The sequence below is a fragment of the Anomaloglossus baeobatrachus genome, unplaced genomic scaffold (genome assembly GCF_048569485.1).
Source record: "Anomaloglossus baeobatrachus isolate aAnoBae1 unplaced genomic scaffold, aAnoBae1.hap1 Scaffold_52, whole genome shotgun sequence".
Lineage (NCBI taxonomy): Eukaryota > Metazoa > Chordata > Amphibia > Anura > Aromobatidae > Anomaloglossus > Anomaloglossus baeobatrachus.
This window is the reverse complement of record NW_027444564.1, coordinates 298,150-322,647: the sequence shown is the minus strand read 5'-3', so window position 1 is coordinate 322,647 and position 24,498 is coordinate 298,150. Positions and strand designations below refer to the sequence as shown.

General features: G+C 45.8%; 1 protein-coding gene across 1 annotated transcript in view; it reads right to left on the bottom strand.

The window, feature by feature from the left end:
* Positions 1–523: 523 nt before the first annotated feature.
* Positions 524–24,498, bottom strand: part of LOC142282761 (uncharacterized) — a 41,724-nt gene continuing 17,749 nt past the window's right edge. Inside the window, exons 2-7 of the mRNA XM_075333038.1 lie at positions 17,340–17,462; positions 14,368–14,544; positions 14,100–14,291; positions 13,826–13,987; positions 6,559–6,682; positions 524–2,311 (exon numbers count right to left, since the gene is read on the bottom strand). Coding sequence (XP_075189153.1) covers positions 906–2,311; positions 6,559–6,682; positions 13,826–13,987; positions 14,100–14,291; positions 14,368–14,544; positions 17,340–17,414 — 2,136 coding nt within the window. The 5' untranslated portion in view covers positions 17,415–17,462 and the 3' untranslated portion in view covers positions 524–905. The remainder of the gene's footprint in view (positions 2,312–6,558; positions 6,683–13,825; positions 13,988–14,099; positions 14,292–14,367; positions 14,545–17,339; positions 17,463–24,498) is intronic.

Below are 24,498 nucleotides of genomic sequence, written 5' to 3'. Positions count from 1 at the left end.
AAATCCAAAGTTAAAAACACCTGCTACAATTTTGTTTACTTAAATCATTGGTCCATATGGAAAATTTGCCTTGTGTACTGTACTGGCACACTGGCTGCAGTGGTTCCATGTGCTGTTCGTGGGGGCATAGAAACAGCACAAATACATATAATGCGCTCATCTGAATGAGCTGTTGGGAATCTAATCATGGAGCCTGTCAGGAGGATTGACACTCAGATTACTCTAACCCCTGCACTATGACAATGACCCTAAACATACCAGTAAACCCACTAATCAATGGCTGGGGAAACATGAAATGAAAGACCTTTGAAAGACTAGGTCAAAGCTTTATTCTAAATCCCATAAAGATGCATTGGCTCCATGTAAGATTTCCTGTGCATGATATCGATGGGAAAGAAGGAAACAAAATCCCCCATAGATCAGCAGAGAGGACAAATCTGCACTTATTTATGAATATTTTAGGCAGCATCTTAAATTAGTATTTGAAAACCAACAATAGAAAAAAACATAAGTGACGTATAATAAAACATTTGCACGTTCTTCATATTTTGGACTTACTCCTAGCTTGGGCGGCTTACATACACTAATGCCCGATACTGAATTACTAATTTCAGGGTTTTGGTTTTTTTTTTTTGCTTAATTCCATCACTTTTATCGTTATACACCATTTGAATGAAGATCAAAACTGATACATACATAGTTACACATGTTTAATTTATCCTTATATCCACATTTATTGTCCCCAAAGGATCCATGACACCAGGTAAATGTAATTTAGGTGCTTGGCAGCTTTGATTTATGCAATAAAAAAAAAGTTTAATCTCTACAAATAACATTATTGACTTGTAAAAAAGATAAAATATTTTTACTTTAATTTCTTTGTAAAACATTTTTCATATTAAGCATCAAAACAGCTTCCCCTGTGTGTGACTTCTCTGATGAGTATGAAGTTTGTCTTTGCTAATAAAGCATTTTCCACATTCGGAGCATGAATACGGCTTCTCTACTGTGTAACTTCTCAGATGTTTAACCTCAAATGATTTGTGTAAAGAAACATTTTCCACAATCTGATTGTGAGCTCTCTTATGTCTGACAAAACTTGATTCATATATAAAACATATCCCACATTCACTACATGTAAATGGCTTCTCTCCAGTGTGATCTCTTTGATGATCACTTAGCAGAGCTTCAGTATTAAACCGTTTCCCACATTCTGAACATGAATATATCTTTTCTTCTGTGTGCATTTTCACATGAGAAATATGATCTGCTTTACTCAATAAACATTTTCCACATTCTGAACAAGAATATGTCTTCTCTCCTGTGTGGATTTTCACATGAGAAAGAAGATCTCTTTTACTCAAAAAACATTTTCCACATTCGGAACATGAGTATGTATTTCCTGTGTGAATTCTCTCATGCGCAGTCAGACTTGATTTATGTTTAAAAACTTTCTCACATTTTGAACATGAATACAGATTCTCTCCAATGTGAGTTCTGTGATGTGCAACAAGATGTGATTTTAACATAAAACATTTCCCACATTCTGAACATGAATACGGCCTCTCCCCTGTGTGACTTCTCTGATGTTTAACAAGAAGAGATTTTACAATATAACATTTCCCACATTCTAGACATGAATACGGCTTGTCTCCTGTGTGAATACTCTTATGCGTTATACAATGTGATTTTCTTGTAAAACATTTCCCACATTCTGAACATGAATACAGCTTCTCTCCTGTGTGAGTTCTCTTATGTATATCAAGAAGAGATTTTTTAATGAAACATTTCCCACATTCTGAACATGAAAACAGCTTCTCTCCTGTGTGAATTCTTTGATGTTTAACAAGATTAGATTTTTTTGAAAAACATTTACCCCATTCGGAACATGAACATGACATCTCGCTTTTGTGACTTTTCTCATGTACAACAAGATTTGATTTGCTTGTAAAACATTTTCCACATTTTGAACATGAATACGGCTTCTCTCCTGTGTGAATTCTTTGATGTAGAACAAGAGTTGATTTGCTTGCAAAAGGTTTCCCACATTCTGAACATGAATACGGCTTCTCTCCTGTGTGAATTCTAAGGTGTGCAAGAAGAGTTGATTTTACGTTAAAACATTTCCCACATTCTGAACATGAGTATGGCTTCTCTCTTCTGCGACTTCTATTGTATTTATCAGGATCTTCTCGATGTTCGTTAAAGGTAATAAGGTTTTCTCCTGAGGACTGACACAGGTTATCTTCATTTGTTACATTATATTCTAGCGATAAGATCACATTTCCTCCAGAATGATCATTTATGTTTTCTGTTGGAGATAAAAATAGATTACTTTTTTAAATCACGACTTTGTAAGTTTGTCTAACATTCCTATTAGACTGGAATAAACACTTGGCATTTTGTATGCAGGTTTTTGAACCAAAACTCCTGTGCCCATTCGATACATGGCACCTGCAATGTGACCTGCATGTACATCAAATTTTGGTAAGGGATCAATAAATCTTTGAGTAATAGGAACCAAAAATTGACAGCTCAATTTCAATTAGTCACCTCTTCTTCTACTAAAGAAATTTTATAAACCCAAATTGGTTACAGTAAATAATCCATCTTAATTCCTCCACTCCTTCCTGGTGAAACCTTTTGTTTTATAAGAATTGGAAACACTTTTGGATTTTCAAACCTCACACACAAAGTGCCTTGCAAAAGTATTCACCCCCTTGTGTCAAACTACCAGATAGAGGGAGAGAAAGACAAAGACCCATTGCTCCCAGAACCATGCTTACACTGAGAGGGGCGTGACTAATTTCTTACCTAATCTTCACCAGAGCCTCTGATGGTGAGGTTGGACTTACCTGACAATAGGCACGAGGTACCACTCCAGGGCAGCTCCTGGTTGTCAAGCTCCACTAAGGGGACTGGCTGGCGCAATGTGAGACATGAGGAAGAGAGTACCTGCCACTAGGGAAGGATAACTCAAACTTACTCTGAGTAACACTGAGTTCCCTGATGTTCCTAGATGTGTTATTTCAACCCTTGCAGCGATTATGTTCCTATCCCTATCCTCCCTTGAACACAACCCGGACTAGTGTGGAGGGCAGAAGGAACACTAGTCTCGCTCCAGGTTAAAGACACAGAGGATAAGACAGGCAGTGGTAAAAAAAAAAAAAAACAAAAACACAACAATCATACAAACCACACCAGACTACAGGAAGGAGCAAAGAGAACATATAAGTGAGGCAAACAATGAAGGACTAAAAGGTTGGGGAGACGTCAAACAAATTTTCAAGCAGCAATCTCTGGCTACGGCTGCTTAAATGAATTTGACAACAGCTCACAACTCTAAACCAAGGCCTAGATATATCACAGCTATCACTGGCAACTTCCTAAGCTGAAAGGAGAGGATTCATAACAGAGAAGAGTGGAAAAATCATAACAGCTGAGATAACCCAGGATGAAATGCCCTAAGGAGTCCAAACGAACTGCTTAAGCCTTACAGCATTGGACCAAGGAGAAGCTGCTCAGCTAACTGGAAAGCAAAGCAGATTCAACCTGTGCAAGTGTATGTGCAACCATGCTGTTGTGAATGGCATCCAAGTGGGTGCTGGTGTGGAGCTCCCTCTGGTGGCCAGGAATGGTAATGAAATGGAGTCTGAATCGGTGACTCAAACAGGTGGTGGAATTAATTAGGAATTCAGGAAGTCCTATTGCAGATCAGCCTAGTGTATTTAGGAGAGCACTTTCTGCCTGGCAGCCGCCGGTGATAAAGGTTTCCTACTGCTTCTGAAGATGGCTGGGAGTTTTCCCTTCAATTTCTCCCATTTATTCTGTGCCTGAATCTACTCCAGATAAATTCACTAGTTTCTGTGCTTAATTGCAGAAAATTACACTTAAGGGTGTTTCTGCTTATACCATTTGGTTCTGTGTTTGGTTTCTTGTATGTGAGAATCTGTCTCTCTGCTTTTGTGAGCAGGGCAGTTCCTCCAGCAAGAAAGGGAGCTTGCTTCCTGTTCATGTTTGAATTATTTGCACTTTAGAATATTGTTTGTTCTGTGATTTTTTTCTTCCCATTATATCTGCAGTTCTGTTTTAAAGGGAACCTGTCAGCAGAAATTTCGCCCAAAAGCTAAAAGCTTCCCTCTCTGCAGCTCCTGGGCTGCATTCTAGAAAGGTCCCTGTTATTATTGTGCCCCATGTGAGACCAAAATAAAGAGTTTATAAAGTGCTACCTTTTTGTGTTCAGATAGTGTAAATGTGACACGGGGGCGGGCTCTCTGCCGTCCGTTATTCTGCCCCCTGGTCCTGTATGCCGCCCCCATCGCTCCTTTCCATCGCTGATTCACCGCCCACTGCTCCAGCCATCCCCGCGCATGCCCAGTGCCAGTCTCACGGGACTGAGCAGTGTGACCGCTGGTGACGTGTGCGCAGGCAAGTGATTATGAGCGGGGCTGTGATTGTTATCAGCAAGTACCCGCCCATAATCTCGTGAGCGCGCAAACCTCACCAGCGGTCACACTGTGCTCAGGGTAGTGCTAGACTGTATGGGCTGCTTCCAGGGATGACGTCCCTTTTGTCACGTGATAGTATTTTGAACACGCCCCTATCACGTGACAAAAGAGCGGTTTTGCCTTGAGGAATGGGCAAAAATCCAACTCCTTCCAGTGAGCTGTTTCCTCTGGTGAACTGCAATCTTCAAGTCCGACCACAAATTCTCCATTGGATTAAGGTCTGGGCTGTGACTTGGCTGCTCCAATACATTTACATGTTATGCCCCTCGAGTGTTGCTTTAGCAGTAGCTTTGGGTCATTGTCTTGTTGGAAGGTGAACCACCGTCCAGTCTCAAATCACCGACAGACTGAAAACAGACTGAGGTGATGTGGGCACTAGAAAGTGACTTTAGCGATACCGGTCTATGTGCTGTGGTGATCCAGCTTCTGATGAATTTCTCTATGCTATTCTAGTGCTTTGTAGAAATACTCGTTTGATTATTTCCTCCCTTTTCTTTATTTCCTCCTGAGCACGTTTTGTCTATACCTCTGAGATTGCTGTGAGCTTGTCTTTGGGTTCCCCAGTCTGTCTTTCTGTGTGGGATTTACCACTCCAGTCCTGGCTCTCTCCTGGTTTGGGGGTGAGGGGGTATTAGACCTAGGGCTGATCAGGAATCAAGGCTACGCTGGCGGTCCAGACCTCGCCACCATCAGGCATACCTCTGGAATAAGGGACAGTTAGGGCCCCTGAGCCTGATGGCCAATTTAAAAGTCCTATTCCCAGTTTCTAAGTCGCTCCCGTGACACTGGTCTTTGCTTCCCCAGTAACAGTGTCTGAGAAGATCTCATCAATAATCAGATGCAGCATAAAGGAGACCCCTGTAAACCATCTCCCAGAGGAGACCGGCTCATCTTCCATGATCATCAGTGCACATTCAGAGAAAGGCAAAATCATCACACACACGTGGTCAAAATTGTTGGTCCCCCTCGTCCCTCGTTTAATGAAATAAAAACCTCACAATGGTCACAGAAATAACCTGAATCTGACAAAAGTTATAATAAAAAATTTATGAAAATAAACAAATGAAAGTCAGACATTGCTGCTATTCTGCTTCCACAGAAATAAAAAAAACAAAAAACTAAACCTCATGAAACAAGCCTGGACAGAAATGATGGTACCCCTGAAACTAACGTGAGAGTAGGGACATGTTAAGTCAAGGTATGTCCACTAATTAGCATCACAGGTGTCTACAATGTTGTAGTCAGTCAGTGGGCCTGTATATAGGGCTACAGATACTCACTGTGCTGTTTGGTGACACGGTGTGTACCACAGTCAACATGGACCAGAGGAAACGAAGGAAAGGAGTTGTCTCAGGAGATTAGAAAGAAATTATAGACAAGCATGTTAAAAGGTAAAGGTTATAAGACCATCTACAAGCAGCTTGATTGTTCCTGTGACTACAGCTGCACATATAATTCAGAAATTTAAGATCCATGGGACTGTAGCCAACCTCCCTGGACGTGGCCGGAGGAGGTAAATTGATGACAAATCATACAATAATATGAATGGTAACAAAAGGGCCCAGAAAAACTTATAAATAGATTAAAGGTGAACTTCAAGCTCAAGGAACATCAGTGTCAGATGGCACTATTTGTTCTTGTTTGAGCCAAAGTGGTCTTCATGGAAAACGACCAAGGAGGACACCATTATTGAAAAAAAGGAGGCGGAAGAGGGGGAGGGCGCCATAATTTCTGTCCAAGCCAATTTCATGAGTGGAAGCAGAAAAGCAGCAGTGTCTGACTTTCATTTATTCATTTTCATAGATTTTATTATTTATTACTTTTGTCAGATTCAGGTTATTTCTGTGACCTTTGTGGGATTTTCTTTCATTAAACGAGGGGCGAGGGGTAATAACAAATTTGACCACGTGTATAACAAAGGTCATACTAAAAGGTCATAGTAGACGTAAGAACAGCCTGAGACAATAGTACATCTCTACGACATCTGCTAGTGCCGACCACAAAAAACAACCACAATGACCACGAAGAAAGATCAGAAGTCCCCACTAACCTGATGATACAGGAGACCGGTGCTCCTCCATAACAACGTCCTTATACTGATCCCGGTGTCCTTCTACATAATCCCACTGCTCCACGGAGAAATAGAGAGCGACGTCCTGACACCGGAGAGGAACCTGACAACCAACGAGACCAAAATCACCCAGAATCCTCCAGTGTACACTGTATAATCTCCCAGCAGTCTCCTCTCATCACCCAGAATCCTCCAGTGTACACTGTATAATCTCCCAGCAGTCTCCTCTCATCCCCCAGAATCCTCCGGTGTACACTGTATAATCTCCCAGCAGTCTCCTCTCATCCCCCAGAATCCTCCGGTGTACACTGTATAATCCCCCAGCAGTCTCCTCTCATCCCCCAGAATCCTCCGGTGTACACTGTATAATCTCCCAGCAGTCTCCTCTCATCCCCCAGAATCCTCTGGTGTACACTGTACAATCTCCCAGCAGTCTCCTCTCATGCCCCAGAATCCTCCAGTGTACACTGTATAATCTCCCAGCAGTCTCCTCTCATCCCCCAGAATCCTCTGGTGTACACTGTATAATCTCCCAGCAGTCTCCTCTCATCCCCCAGAATCCTCCAGTGTACACTGTATAATCTCCCAGCAGTCTCCTCTCATCCCCCAGAATCCTCTGGTGTACACTGTATAATCTCCCAGCAGTCTCCTCTCATGCCCCAGAATCCTCCAGTGTACACTGTATAATCTCCCAGCAGTCACCTCTCATCACCCAGAATCCTCCAGTGTACACTGTATAATCTCCCAGCAGTCTCCTCTCATCCCCCAGAATCCTCTGGTGTACACTGTATAATCTCCCAGCAGTCTCCTCTCATGCCCCAGAATCCTCCAGTGTACACTGTATAATCTCCCAGCAGTCTCCTCTCATCCCCAGAATCCTCCGGTGTACACTGTATAATCTCCCAGCAGTCTCCTCTCATCCCCCAGAATCCTCCAGTGTACACTGTATAATCTCCCAGCAGTCTCCTCTCATCCCCCAGAATCCTCCAGTGTACACTGTATAATCTCCCAGCAGTCTCCTCTCATCCCCCAGAATCCTCTGGTGTACACTGTATAATCTCCCAGCAGTCTCCTCTCATCCCCCAGAATCCTCCGGTGTACACTGTATAATCTCCCAGCAGTCTCCTCTCATCCCCCAGAATCCTCCAGTGTACACTGTATAATCTCCCAGTAGTCTCCTCTCATCCCCCAGAATCCTCCGGTGTACACTGTATAATCTCCCAGCAGTCTCCTCTCATCACCCAAAATCCTCCAGTGTACACTGTATAATCTCCCAGAAGTCTCCTCTCATCCCCCAGAATCCTCCAGTGTACACTGTATAATCTCCCAGCAGTCTCCTCTCATCCCCCAGAATCCTCCAGTGTACAATGTATAATCTCCCAGCAGTCTCCTCTCATCACCCAGAATCCTCCGGTGTACACTGTATAATCTCCCAGCAGTCTCCTCTCATCCCCCAGAATCCTCCGGTGTACACTGTATAATCTCCCAGCAGTCTCCTCTCATCACCCAAAATCCTCCAGTGTACACTGTATAATCTCCCAGAAGTCTCCTCTCATCCCCCAGAATCCTCCAGTGTACACTGTATAATCTCCCAGCAGTCTCCTCTCATCCCCCAGAATCCTCCAGTGTACACTGTATAATCTCCCAGCAGTCTCCTCTCATCCCCAGAATCCTCCAGTGTACACTGTATAATCTCCCAGCAGTCTCCTCTCATCCCCCAGAATCTTCCGGTGTACACTGTATAATTTCCCAGCAGTCTCCTCTCATCCCCCAGAATCCTCCAGTGTACACTGTATAATCCACCAGCAGTCTCCTCTCATCCCCCAGAATCCTCCAGTGCACACTGTATAATCTCCCAGCAGTCTCCTCTCATCCCCCAGAATCCTCCAGTGTATACTGTATAATCTCCCAGCAGTCTCCTCTCATCCCCCAGAATCCTCTGGTGTACACTGTATAATCTCCCAGCAGTCACCTCTCATCCCCCAGAATCCTCCAGTGTACACTGTATAATCTCCCAGCAGTCTCCTCTCATCCCCCAGAATCCTCCAGTGTACACTGTATAATCTCCCAGCAGTCTCCTCTCATCCCCCAGAATCCTCCAGTGTACACTGTATAATCTCCCAGCAGTCTCCTCTCATCATCCAGAATCCTCCAGTGTACACTGTATAATCTCCCAGCAGTCTCCTCTCATCCCCCAGAATCCTCCGGTGTACACTGTATAATCTCCCAGCAGTCTCCTCTCATCCCCCAGAATCCTCCAGTGTACACTGTATAATCTCCCAGCAGTCTCCTCTCATCCCCCAGAATCCTCCAGTGTACACTGTATAATCTCCCAGCAGTCTCCTCTCATCCCCCAGAATCCTCTGGTGTACACTGTATAATCTCCCAGCAGTCTCCTCTCATCCCCCAGAATCCTCCGGTGTACACTGTATAATCTCCCAGCAGTCTCCTCTCATCCCCCAGAATCCTCCAGTGTACACTGTATAATCTCCCAGTAGTCTCCTCTCATCCCCCAGAATCCTCCGGTGTACACTGTATAATCTCCCAGCAGTCTCCTCTCATCACCCAAAATCCTCCAGTGTACACTGTATAATCTCCCAGCAGTCTCCTCTCATCCCCCAGAATCCTCCAGTGTACAATGTATAATCTCCCAGCAGTCTCCTCTCATCACCCAGAATCCTCCGGTGTACACTGTATAATCTCCCAGCAGTCTCCTCTCATCCCCCAAAATCCTCCAGTGTACACTGTATAATCTCCCAGAAGTCTCCTCTCATCCCCCAGAATCCTCCAGTGTACACTGTATAATCTCCCAGCAGTCTCCTCTCATCCCCCAGAATCCTCCAGTGTATACTGTATAATCTCCCAGCAGTCTCCTCTCATCCCCCAGAATCCTCCAGTGTATACTGTATAATCTCCCAGCAGTCTCCTCTCATCCCCCAGAATCCTCCAGTGTACACTGTATAATCTCCCAGCAGTCTCCTCTCATCCCCCAGAATCCTCCAGTGTACACTGTATAATCTCCCAGCAGTCTCCTCTCATCCCCCAGAATCTTCCGGTGTACACTGTATAATTTCCCAGCAGTCTCCTCTCATCCCCCAGAATCCTCCAGTGTACACTGTATAATCCACCAGCAGTCTCCTCTCATCCCCCAGAATCCTCCAGTGCACACTGTATAATCTCCCAGCAGTCTCCTCTCATCCCCCAGAATCCTCCAGTGTATACTGTATAATCTCCCAGCAGTCTCCTCTCATCCCCCAGAATCCTCTGGTGTACACTGTATAATCTCCCAGCAGTCACCTCTCATCCCCCAGAATCCTCCAGTGTACACTGTATAATCTCCCAGCAGTCTCCTCTCATCCCCCAGAATCCTCCAGTGTACACTGTATAATCTCCCAGCAGTCTCCTCTCATCCCCCAGAATCCTCCAGTGTACACTGTATAATCTCCCAGCAGTCTCCTCTCATCATCCAGAATCCTCCAGTGTACACTGTATAATCTCCCAGCTGTCTCCTCTCATCCCCCAGAATCCTCCAGTGTACACTGTATAATCTCCCAGCAGTCTCCTCTCATCCCCCAGAATCCTCCAGTGTACACTGTATAATCTCCCAGCAGTCTCCTCTCATCCCCCAGAATCCTCCGGTGTACACTGTATAATCCCCCAGAATCCTCCGGTGTACACTGTATAATCCCCCAGCAGTCTCCTCTCATCCCCCAGAATCCTCCGGTGTACACTGTATAATCTCCCAGCAGTCTCCTCTCATCCCCCAGAATCCTCCAGTGTACACTGTATAATCTCCCTGCAGTCTCCTCTCATCCCCCAGAATCCTCCAGTGTACACTGTATAATCTCCCAGCAGTCTCCTCTCATCCCCCAGAATCCTCTGGTGTACACTGTATAATCTCCCAGCAGTCTCCTCTCATCCCCAAGAATCCTCCAGTGTACACTGTATAATCTCCCAGCAGTCTCCTCTCATCCCCCAGAATCTTCCAGTGTACACTGTATAATCTCCCTGCAGTCACCTCTCATCCCCCAGAATCCTCCAGTGTACACTGTATAATCTCCCAGCAGTCTCCTCTCATCCCCCAGAATCCTCCAGTGTACACTGTATAATCTCCCAGCAGTCTCCTCATCCCCCAGAATCCTCCAGTGTACACTGTATAATCTCCCAGCAGTCTCCTCTCATCCCCCAGAATCCTCCAGTGTACACTGTATAATCTCCCAGCAGTCTCCTCTCATCCCCCAGAATCCTCCGGTGTACACTGTATAATCCCCCAGCAGTCTCCTCTTATCCCCCAGAATCCTCCGGTGTACACTGTATAATCCCCCAGCAGTCTCCTCTCATCCCCAGAATCCTCCAGTGTACACTGTATAATCTCCCAGCAGTCTCCTCTCATCCCCCAGAATCCTCCAGTGTACACTGTATAATCTCCCAGCAGTCTCCTCTCATCCCCCAGAATCCTCCAGTGTACACTGTATAATCTCCCAGCAGTCTCCTCTCATCCCCCAGAATCCTCCAGTGTACACTGTATAATCTCCCAGCAGTCTCCTCTCATCCCCCAGAATCCTCCAGTGTACACTGTATAATCTCCCAGCAGTCACCTCTCATCCCCCAGAATCCTCCAGTGTACACTGTATAATCTCCCAGCAGTCTCCTCTCATCCCCCAGAATCCTCCGGTGTACACTGTATAATCTCCCAGCAGTCTCCTCTCATCCCCCAGAATCCTCCAGTGTACACTGTATAATCTCCCAGCAGTCTCCTCTCATCCCCCAGAATCCTCCAGTGTACACTGTATAATCTCCCAGCAGTCTCCTCTCATCCCCCAGAATCCTCCAGTGTACACTGTATAATCTCCCAGCAGTCTCCTCTCATCCCCCAGAATCCTCCAGTGTACACTGTATAATCTCCCAGCAGTCTCCTCTCATCCCCCAGAATCCTCCACTGTATACTGTATAATCTCCCAGCAGTCTCCTCTCATCCCCCAGAATCCTCCGGTGTACACTGTATAATCTCCCAGCAGTCACCTCTCATCCCCCAGAATCCTCCAGTGTACACTGTATAATCTCCCAGCAGTCTCCTCTCATCCCCCAGAATCCTCCGGTGTACACTGTATAATCTCCCTGCAGTCACCTCTCATCCCCCAGAATCCTCCAGTGTACACTGTATAATCTCCCAGCAGTCTCCTCTCATCCCCCAGAATCCTCCAGTGTACACTGTATAATCTCCCAGCAGTCTCCTCTCATCCCCCAGAATCCTCCAGTGTACACTGTATAATCCCCCAGCAGTCTCCTCTCATCCCCCAGAATCCTCCAGTGTACACTGTATAATCTCCCAGCAGTCTCCTCTCATCCCCCAGAATCCTCCGGTGTACACTGTATAATCTCCCAGCAGTCTCCTCTCATCCCCCAGAATCCTCCAGTGTACACTGTATAATCCCCCAGCAGTCTCCTCTCATCCCCCAGAATCCTCCAGTGTACACTGTATAATCTCCCTGCAGTCACCTCTCATCCCCCAGAATCCTCCAGTGTACACTGTATAATCTCCCAGCAGTCACCTCTCATCCCCCAGAATCCTCCGGTGTACACTGTATAATCTCCCAGCAGTCTCCTCTCATCCCCCAGAATCCTCCGGTGTACACTGTATAATCTCCCAGCAGTCTCCTCTCATCCCCCAGAATCCTCCAGTGTACACTGTATAATCCCCCAGCAGTCTCCTCTCATCCCCCAGAATCCTCCAGTGTACACTGTATAATCTCCCAGCAGTCTCCTCTCATCCCCCAGAATCCTCTGGTGTACACTGTATAATCTCCCTGCAGTCTCCTCTCATCCCCCAGAATCCTCTAGTGTACACTGTATAATCTCCCAGCACCCTCCTCTCATCCCCCAGAATCCTCCAGTGTACACTGTATAATCTCCCAGCAGTCTCCTCTCATCCCCCAGAATCCTCCAGTGTACACTGTATAATCTCCCAGCAGTCTCCTCTCATCCCCCAGAATCCTCCAGTGTACACTGTATAATCTCCCAGCAGTCTCCTCTCATCCCCCAGAATCCTCCAGTGTACACTGTATAATCTCCCAGCAGTCTCCTCTCATCCCCCAGAATCCTCTGGTGTACACTGTATAATCTCCCAGCAGTCTCCTCTCATCCCCCAGAATCCTCCAGTGTACACTGTATAATCTCCCAGCAGTCTCCTCTCATCCCCCAGAATCCTCCAGTGTACACTGTATAATCTCCCAGCAGTCTCCTCTCATCCCCCAGAATCCTCCAGTGTACACTGTATAATCTCCCAGCAGTCTCCTCTCATCCCCCAGAATCCTCCAGTGTACACTGTATAATCTCCCAGCAGTCTCCTCTCATCCCCCAGAATCCTCTGGTGTACACTGTATAATCTCCCAGCAGTCTCCTCTCATCCCCCAGAATCCTCCAGTGTACACTGTATAATCTCCCAGCAGTCTCCTCTCATCCCCCAGAATCCTCCAGTGTACACTGTATAATCTCCCAGCAGTCTCCTCTCATCCCCCAGCATCCTCCAGTGTACACTGTATAATCTCCCAGCAGTCTCCTCTCATCCCCCAGAATCCTCCAGTGTACACTGTATAATCTCCCAGCAGTCTCCTCTCATCCCCCAGAATCCTCCAGTGTACACTGTATAATCTCCCAGCAGTCTCCTCTCATCCCCCAGAATCCTCCAGTGTACACTGTATAATCTCCCAGCAGTCTCCTCTCATCCCCCAGAATCCTCCGGTGTACACTGTATAATCTCCCAGCAGTCTCCTCTCATCCCCCAGAATCCTCCAGTGTACACTGTATAATCTCCCAGCAGTCTCCTCTCATCCCCCAGAATCCTCCAGTGTACACTGTATAATCTCCCAGCAGTCTCCTCTCATCCCCCAGAATCCTCCGGTGTACACTGTATAATCTCCCAGCAGTCTCCTCTCATCCCCCAGAATCCTCTGGTGTACACTGTATAATCTCCCAGCAGTCTCCTCTCATCCCCCAGAATCCTCCGGTGTACACTGTATAATCTCCCAGCAGTCTCCTCTCATCCCCCAGAATCCTCCAGTGTACACTGTATAATCTCCCAGCAGTCTCCTCTCATCCCCCAGAATCCTCCAGTGTACACTGTATAATCTCCCAGCAGTCTCCTCATCCCCCAGAATCCTCCAGTGTACACTGTATAATCTCCCAGCAGTCTCCTCTCATCCCCCAGAATCCTCTGGTGTACACTGTATAATCTCCCAGCAGTCACCTCTCCGGTCAGCAGCTCGGTGATCTTGTTGGTGAGGTGGAGGATCTTCTCAGGTGTCGGGGAGTGCGGGGCTTTTGTGTTTCGGCTCTGGATCTCGCTCCGTCCTCCACACAGATGCGGGGTCACACACTCCCCAGACGTCGTCTTCACCACCATTTGCTCCTGTATACAGTGAGAGACGGTGATCACCACATAGATTCTAATAATCCTCCATCTTTTCAGTCATTCCTGTTATAGTAATAGAGATAAGTGTGATCTCTCGGGAGATTCTCACCTTTCCCTTTAACAAGTCGATCATCTCTAGGGTGAGGAGCCATATCCGGGCAGCCATGTTGCTTTTGTCCTCGTCTACCCTTGTGGGGTCATTTTTCCTCCTGACGTCCTGGTCCTGATCCTTCTGCCCCTCCATGTACTCCCACTCTTCCATGGAGAAATAGACAGCGACATCCTGACACCTGATAGGAACCTGACAGACATATACCCACATTACCCAGAATCCTCCAGTGTATACTGTAGAATTTCCCAGCATTCCCTGCACTCACCTCTCCGGTCAGCAGCTCCGTCATCTCTCTGGTGAGGTCCAGGATCTTCTTCTCAGGCATCGGGGGGTGCGGGGCGTCTGTGATGGGGCGCTCATTACTGCTCCGTCCTCCGGATACGTGGAGATGAATGATGGGGGCCGCACAGTCACCTGTCGTCTTCTCCACTATTGTGTAATCCTGTGTAAGGAGAGATGCTGGTGAGTATTAGGCCTCATTCACACCTGCCTGTCTCCAGTGTGTGGAGGCCATTGTCACACCTGCCTGTCTCCAGTGTGTGGAGGCCATTGTCACACCTGCCTGTCTCCAGTGTGTGGAGGCCACTGTCACACCTGCCTGTCTCCAGTGTGTGGAGGCCACTGTCACACCTGCCTGTCTCCAGTGTGTGGAGGCCACTGTCACACCTGCCTGTCTCCAGTGTGTGGAGGCCATTGTCACACCTGCCTGTCTCCAGTGTGTGGAGGCCATTGTCACACCTGCCTGTCTCCAGTGTGTGGAGGCCATTGTCACACCTGCCTGTCTCCAGTGTGTGGAGGCCATCGTCACACCTGCCTGTCTCCAGTGTGTGGAGGCCATTGTCACACCTGCCTGTCTCCAGTGTGTGGAGGCCATTGTCACACCTGCCTGTCTCCAGTGTGCGGAGGCCATTGTCACACCTGCCTGTCTCCAGTGTGTGGAGGCCATTGTCACACCTGCCTGTCTCCAGCGTGTGGAGGCCATTGTCACACCTGCCTGTCTCCAGCGTGTGGAGGCCATTGTCACACCTGCCTGTCTCCAGTGTGCGGAGGCCATTGTCACACCTGCCTGTCTCCAGTGTGTGGAGGCCATTGTCACACCTGCCTGTCTCCAGTGTGTGGAGGCCATTGTCACACCTGCCTGTCTCCAGTGTGTGGAGGCCATTGTCACACCTGCCTGTCACCAGTGTGTGGAGGCCATTGTCACACCTGCCTGTCTCCAGTGTGTGGAGGCCACTGTCACACCTGCCTGTCTCCAGCGTGTGGAGGCCATCGTCACACCTGCCTGTCTCCAGCGTGTGGAGGCCATCGTCACACCTGCCTGTCTCCAGCGTGTGGAGGCCATTGTCACACCTGCCTGTCTCCAGCGTGTGGAGGCCATTGTCACACCTGCCTGTCTCCAGCGTGTGGAGGCCATTGTCACACCTGCCTGTCTCCAGCGTGTGGAGGCCATTGTCACACCTGCCTGTCTCCAGCGTGTGGAGGCCATTGTCACACCTACCTGTCTCCAGTGTGTGGAGGCCATTGTCACACCTGCCTGCCTCCAGTGTGTGGAGGCCATTGTCACACCTGCCTGTCTCCAGTGTGTGGAGGCCACTGTCACACCTGCCTGTCTCCAGTGTGTGGAGGCCACTGTCACACCTACCAGCGACATGGTCACACGTATACTAAGTAAAGTCAATAGAAATATATACAGTAGTTTACCCTCCACTCAGCAGATAATATAGAATATACAGGCGTTTACCCCTCCACTCAGCAGATAATATAGAATATACAGGAGTTTACCCTCCACTCAGCAGATAATATAGAATATACAGGAGTTTACCTCTCCACTCAGCAGATAATATAGAATATACAGGAGTTTACCCTCCACTCAGCAGATAATATACAATATACAGGAGTTTACCCTCCACTCAGCAGATAATATACAATATACAGGAGTTTACCCTCCGCTCAGCAGATAATATAGAATATACAGGAGTTTACCCCTCCACTCAGCACATAATATAGAATATACAGGAGTTTACCCCTCCACTCAGCAGATAATATAGAATATACAGAAGTTTACCCTCCACTCAGCAGATAATATAGAATATACAGGAGTTTACCCCTCCACTCAGCAGATAATATAGCATATACAGGAGTTTACCCCTCCACTCAGCAGATAATATAGAATATACAGGAGATTACCCTCCACTCAGCAGATAATATAGAATATACAGGAGTTTACCCTCCACTCAGCAGATAATATAGAATATACAGGAGTTTACCCTCCACTCAGCAGATAATATAGAATATACTGGAGTTTACCCTCCATTCAGCAGATAATATAGAATATACAGGAGTTTACCCTCCACTCAGCAGATAATATAGAATATACAGGAGTTTACCCCTCCACTCAGCAGATAATATAGAATATACAGGAGTTTACCCCTCCACTCAGCAGATAATATAGAATATACAGGAGTTTACCTCTCTACTCAGCAGATAATATAGAATATACAGGAGTTTACCTCTCCACTCAGCAGATAATATAGAATATACAGGAGTTTACCCCTCCACTCAGCAGATAATATAGAATATACAGGAGTTTACCCCTCCACTCAGCAGATAATATAGAATATACAGGAGTTTACCTCTCCACTCAGCAGATAATATAGAATATACAGGAGTTTACCCTCCACTCAGCAGATAATATAGAATATACAGGAGATTACCCTCCACTCAGCAGATAATATAGAATATACTGGAGTTTACCCTCCATTCAGCAGATAATATAGAATATACAGGAGTTTACCCTCCACTCAGCAGATAATATAGAATATACAGGAGTTTACCCTCCACTCAGCAGATAATATAGAATATACAGGAGTTTACCTCTCCACTCAGCAGATAATATAGAATATACAGGAGTTTACCCTCCACTCAGCAGATAATATAGCATATACAGGAGTTTACCCTCCACTCAGCAGATAATATAGAATATACAGGAGTTTACCTCTCCACTCAGCAGATAATATAGAAGATACAGGAGTTTACCCTCCACTCAGCAGATAATATAGAATATACAGGAGTTTACCTCTCCACTCAGCAGATAATATAGAATATACTGGAGTTTACCCTCCATTCAGCAGATAATATAGAATATACAGGAGTTTACCCTCCACTCAGCAGATAATATAGAATATACAGGAGTTTACCCTCCACTCAGCAGATAATATAGAATATACAGGAGTTTACCTCTCCGCTCAGTAGGAAGATGATCTCTAAGGCGAAGTCTATTATTCTTCTTGTAATCTCATTTTTGTCATCCATTGTTAAACATTCAGGAGAAAAGTGGATGGTTTGAAGGAATCTTCAAAACTGCCAAAAAAAAAACAAAAAAAATAAATAAATAAATCGTAGGGGATAACAATACATGTGAGATAAAGAACCTCGCCTAACAAGCGATGAGAGAAACATGCCTCTTTCCCACCTTTGAAGAGAGAACTTAAAACTTTCTATTTTAATATTTTACGAATGGGTTATTTCTTACGATTCATTATACAGAAATGAACTTCTTTGCATTTAGAAACTTTTTTCCATCCTTGAAAAAACAAGTATAAACAGATGACACCCTGTGAGCTATAGACCTGCATTTCCACCTACAGGAGAAGTGAACACAAACTGCACAGAAAGCTTTATATGTCCTATGTAGAAGAATTAAGGATAAGGATTTTTGAGAAGATTTAGCACGAAAATCACCATCTGTAATATCACATTACTAAGTGGAAAGGAAATCAGCATCAAATGTCACCGAACAAAATAAAGAAGCAAACAATAGAGAAAATCAACAGGAAAAGTCACCGAACGAGAGAAAGACGATCAGAGGAGAAAATCCACAGGAAAAGACACCAAACGAGAGAAAGACGATCAGAGGAGAAAATCCACAGGAAAAGACACCGAACGAGAGAAAGACGATCAGAGGAGAAAATCCACAGGAAAAGACACCGAACGTTACAAAGACGATCAGAGGAGAAAATCCACAGGAAAAGTCACCGAACGAGAGAAAGACGATCAGAGGAGAAAATCCACAGGAAAAGACACCAAATGAGAGAAAGACGATCAGAGGAGAAAATCCACAGGAAAAGACACCGAACGTTACAAAGACGATCAGAGGAGAAAATCCACAGGAAAAGTCACCGAACGAGAGAAAGACGATCAGAGGAGAAAATCCACAGGAAAAGTCACCGAACGAGAGAAAGACGATCAGAGGAGAAAATCCACAGGAAAAGACACCGAACGAGAGAAAGACGATCAGAGGAGAAAATCCACAGGAAAAGACACCGAACGAGAGAAAGACGATCAGAGGAGAAAATCCACAGGAAAAGTCACCGAACGAGAGAAAGACGATCAGAGGAGAAAATCCACAGGAAAAGACACCGAACGAGAGAAAGACGATCAGAGGAGAAAACCCACAGGAAAAGACAACGAACGTCACAAAGACGATCAGAGGAGAAAATCCACAGGAAAAGACAACGAACGAGAGAAAGATGATCAGAGGAGAAAATCCACAGGAAATTACACCGAACGAGAGAAAGACGATCAGAGGAGAAAATTCACAGGAAAAGACACCGAACGAGAGAAAGACGATCAGAGGAGAAAATCCACAGGAAAAGACACCAAACGAGAGAAAGACGATCAGAGGAGAAAATCCACAGGAAAAAAAGTCACCGAACGAGAGAAAGACGATCACAGGAGAAAATCCACAGGAAAAAACACCGAACGAGAGAAAGACGATCAGAGGAGAAAATCCACAGGAAAAGACACCAAACGAGAGAAAGACGATCACAGGAGAAAATCCACAGGAAAAAAGTCACCGAACGAGTGAAAGACGATCAGAGGAGAAAATCCACAGGAAAAGACACCGAACACCACAAAGACGATCAGAGGAGAAAATCCACAGGAAAAGACACCGAACGAGAGAAAGACGATCAGAGGAGAAAATCCACAGGAAAAGACACCGAACGAGAGAAAGACGATCAGAGGAGAAAATCCACAGGAAAAGTCACCGAACGAGAGAAAGACGATCAGAGGAGAAAATCCACAGGAAAAGACAACGAACGAGAGAAAGACGATCAGAGGAGAAAATCCACAGGAAAAGACACCGAACGAGAGAAAGACGATCAGAGGAGAAAAGCCACAGGAAAAGACAACGAACAAGAGAAAGACGATCAGAGGAGAAAATCCACAGGAAAAGACACCGAACGAGAGAAAGACGATCAGAGGAGAAAATCCACAGGAAAAGTCACCGAACGAGAGAAGGACGATCAGAGGAAAAAATCCACAGGAAAAGTCACCGAACGAGAGAAAGACGATCAGAGGAGAAAATCCACAGGAAAAGTCACCGAACGAGAGAAAGACGATCAGAGGAGAAAATCCACAGGAAAAGACACCGAACGAGAGAAAGACGATCAGAGGAGAAAATCCACAGGAAAAGTCACCGAACGAGAGAAAGACGATCAGAGGAGAAAATCCACAGGAAAAGACACCGAACGAGAGAAAGATGATCAGAGGAGAAAACCCACAGGAAAAGACAACGAACGTCACAAAGACGATCAGAGGAGAAAATCCACAGGAAAAGACACCGAACGAGAGAAAGATGATCAGAGGAGAAAATCCACAGGAAATTACACCGAACGAGAGAAAGACGATCAGAGGAGAAAATCCACAGGAAAAGACACCGAACGAGAGAAAGACGATCAGAGGAGAAAATCCACAGGAAAAGACACCAAACGAGAGAAAGACGATCACAGGAGAAAATCCACAGGAAAAAAGTCACCGAACGAGAGAAAGACGATCACAGGAGAAAATCCACAGGAAAAAACACCGAACGAGAGAAAGACGATCAGAGGAGAAAATCCACAGGAAAAGACACCAAACGAGAGAAAGACGATCACAGGAGAAAATCCACAGGAAAAAAGTCATCGAACGAGTGAAAGACGATCAGAGGAGAAAATCCACAGGAAAAGACACCGAACACCACAAAGACGATCAGAGGAGAAAATCCACAGGAAAAGACACCGAACGAGAGAAAGACGATCACAGGAGAAAATCCACAGGAAAAGTCACCGAACCAGAGAAAGACGATCAGAGGAGAAAATCCACAGGAAAAGACAACGAACGAGAGAAAGACGATCAGAGGAGAAAATCCACAGGAAAAGACACCGAACGAGAGAAAGACGATCAGAGGAGAAAATCCACAAGAAAAGTCACCGAACGAGAGAAAGACGATCAGAGGAGAAAATCCACAGGAAAAGACACCGAACGAGAGAAAGACGATCACAGGAGAAAATCCACAGGAAAAGACACCGAACGCCACAAAGACGATCAGAGGAGAAAATCCACAGGAAAAGACACCGAACACCACAAAGACGATCAGAGGAGAAAATCCACAGGAAAAGATACCGAACAAGAGAAAGACGATCAGAGGAGAAAATCGACAGGAAAAGACACCGAACGAGAGAAAGACGATCAGAGGAGAAAATCCACAGGAAAAGACACCGAACGAGAGAAAGAAGATCAGAGGAAAAAATCCACAGGAAAAGTCACCGAACACCACAAAGACGATCAGAGGAGAAAATCCACAGGAAAAGATACCGAACAAGAGAAAGACGATCAGAGGAGAAAATCCACAGGAAAAGACACCGAACGAGAGAAAGACGATCAGAGGAGAAAATCCACAGGGAAAGACACCAAACGAGAGAAAGACGATCAGAGGAGAAAAGCCACAGGGAAAGACACCGAACACCACAAAGACGATCAGAGGAGAAAATCCACAGGAAAAGTCACCGAACGAGAGAAAGACGATCAGAGGAGAAAATCCACAGGAAAAGTCACCGAACGAGAGAAAGACGATCAGAGAAGAAAATCCACAGGAAAAGTCACCGAATCAGAGAAAGACGATCAGAGGAGAAAATCCACAGGAAAAGTCACCGAACGAGAGAAAGACGATCAGAGGAGAAAATCCACAGGAAAAGACAACGAACAAGAGAAAGACGATCAGAGGAGAAAATCCACAGGAAAAGACAACGAACGAGAGAAAGACGATCAGAGGAGAAAATCCACAGGAAAAGACACCGAACGAGAGAAAAACGATCAGAGGAGAAAATCCACAGGAAAAGACACCGAACGAGAGAAAGACGATCAGAGGAGAAAATCAACAGGAAAAGTCACCGAACGAGAGAAAGACGATCAGAGGAGAAAATCCACAGGAAAAGTCACCGAACGAGAGAAAGACGATCAGAGGAGAAAATCCACAGGAAAAGTCACCGAACGAGAGAAAGACGATCACAGGAGAAAATCCACAGGAAAAGACACCAAACGAGAGAAAGACGATCACAGGAGAAAATCCACAGGAAAAAAGTCACCGAACGAGTGAAAGACGATCAGAGGAGAAAATCCACAGGAAAAGACACCGAACGAGAGAAAGACGATCAGAGGAGAAAATCCACAGGAAAAGTCACCGAACGAGAGAAAGACGATCAGAGGAGAAAATCCACAGGAAAAGACACCGAACACCACAAAGACGATCAGAGGAGAAAATCCACAGGAAAAGACACCGAACGAGAGAAAGACGATCAGAGGAGAAAATCCACAGGAAAAGACACCGAACGAGAGAAAGACGATCAGAGGAGAAAATCCACAGGAAAAGACACCGAACGAAAGAAAGACGATCACAGGAGAAAATCCACAGGAAAAGTCACCGAACCAGAGAAAGACGATCAGAGGAGAAAATCCACAGGAAAAGACAACGAACGAGAGAAAGACGATCAGAGGAGAAAATCCACAGGAAAAGACACCGAACGAGAGAAAGACGATCAGAGGAGAAAATCCACAAGAAAAGTCACCGAACGAGAGAAAGACGATCAGAGGAGAAAATCCACAGGAAAAGTCACCGAACGAGAGAAAGACGATCAGAGGAGAAAATCCACAGGAAAAGTCACCGAACGAGAGAAAGACGATCAGAGGAGAAAATCCACAGGAAAAGTCACCGAACGAGAGAAAGACGATCAGAGGAGAAAAGCCACAGGAAAAGACAACGAACAAGAGAAAGACGATCAGAGGAGAAAATCCACAGGAAAAGACACCGAACGAGAGAAAGACGATCAGAGGAGAAAATCCACAGGAAAAGTCACCGAACGAGAGAAGGACGATCAGAGGAAAAAATCCACAGGAAAAGTCACCGAACGAGAGAAAGACGATCAGAGGAGAAAATCCACAGGAAAAGACACCGAACGAGAGAAAGACGATCAGAGGAGAAAATCCACAGGAAAAGTCACCGAACGAGAGAAAGACGATCAGAGGAGAAAATCCACAGGAAAAGACACCGAACGAGAGAAAGACGATCAGAGGAGAAAACCCACAGGAAAAGACAACGAACGTCACAAAGACGATCAGAGGAGAAAATCCACAGGAAAAGACACCGAACGAGAGAAAGATGATCAGAGGAGAAAATCCACAGGAAATTACACCGAACGAGAGAAAGACGATCAGAGGAGAAAATCCACAGGAAAAGACACCGAACGAGAGAAAGACGATCAGAGGAGAAAATCCACAGGAAAAGACACCAAACGAGAGAAAGACGATCACAGGAGAAAATCCACAGGAAAAAAGTCACCGAACGAGAGAAAGACGATCACAGGAGAAAATCCACAGGAAAAAACACCGAACGAGAGAAAGACGATCAGAGGAGAAAATCCACAGGAAAAGACACCAAACGAGAGAAAGACGATCACAGGAGAAAATCCACAGGAAAAAAGTCACCGAACGAGTGAAAGACGATCAGAGGAGAAAATCCACAGGAAAAGACACCGAACACCACAAAGACGATCAGAGGAGAAAATCCACAGGAAAAGACACCGAACGAGAGAAAGACGATCACAGGAGAAAATCCACAGGAAAAGTCACCGAACCAGAGAAAGACGATCAGAGGAGAAAATCCACAGGAAAAGACAACGAACGAGAGAAAGACGATCAGAGGAGAAAATCCACAGGAAAAGACACCGAACGAGAGAAAGACGATCAGAGGAGAAAATCCACAAGAAAAGTCACCGAACGAGAGAAAGACGATCAGAGGAGAAAATCCACAGGAAAAGACACCGAACGAGAGAAAGACGATCACAGGAGAAAAGCCACAGGAAAAGTCACCGAACGAGAGAAAGATGATCAGAGGAGAAAATCCACAGGAAAAGACACCGAACGCCACAAAGACGATCAGAGGAGAAAATCCACAGGAAAAGATACCGAACAAGAGAAAGACGATCAGAGGAGAAAATCCACAGGAAAAGTCACCGAACACCACAAAGACGATCAGAGGAGAAAATCCACAGGAAAAGATACCGAACAAGAGAAAGACGATCAGAGGAGAAAATCCACAGGAAAAGACACCGAACGAGAGAAAGACGATCAGAGGAGAAAATCCACAGGGAAAGACACCAAACGAGAGAAAGACGATCAGAGGAGAAAAGCCACAGGGAAAGACACCGAACACCACAAAGACGATCAGAGGAGAAAATCCACAGGAAAAGTCACCGAACGAGAGAAAGACGATCAGAGGAGAAAATCCACAGGAAAAGTCACCGAACGAGAGAAAGACGATCAGAGAAGAAAATCCACAGGAAAAGTCACCGAATCAGAGAAAGACGATCAGAGGAGAAAATCCACAGGAAAAGTCACCGAACGAGAGAAAGACGATCAGAGGAGAAAATCCACAGGAAAAGTCACCGAACGAGAGAAAGACGATCAGAGGAGAAAATCCACAGGAAAAGACAACGAACAAGAGAAAGACGATCAGAGGAGAAAATCCACAGGAAAAGACAACGAACGAGAGAAAAACGATCAGAGGAGAAAATCCACAGGAAAAGACACCGAACGAGAGAAAGACGATCAGAGGAGAAAATCCACAGGAAAAGTCACCGAACGAGAGAAAGACGATCAGAGGAGAAAATCCACAGGAAAAGTCACCGAACGAGAGAAAGACGATCAGAGGAGAAAATCCACAGGAAAAGTCACCGAACGAGAGAAAGACGATCACAGGAGAAAATCCACAGGAAAAGACACCAAACGAGAGAAAGACGATCACAGGAGAAAATCCACAGGAAAAAAGTCACCGAACGAGTGAAAGACGATCAGAGGAGAAAATCCACAGGAAAAGACACCAAACGAGAGAAAGACGATCACAGGAGAAAATCCACAGGAAAAAAGTCACCAAACGAGTGAAAGACGATCAGAGGAGAAAATCCACAGGAAAAGACACCGAACACCACAAAGACGATCAGAGGAGAAAATCCACAGGAAAAGACACCGAACGAGAGAAAGACGATCAGAGGAGAAAATCCACAGGAAAAGACACCGAACG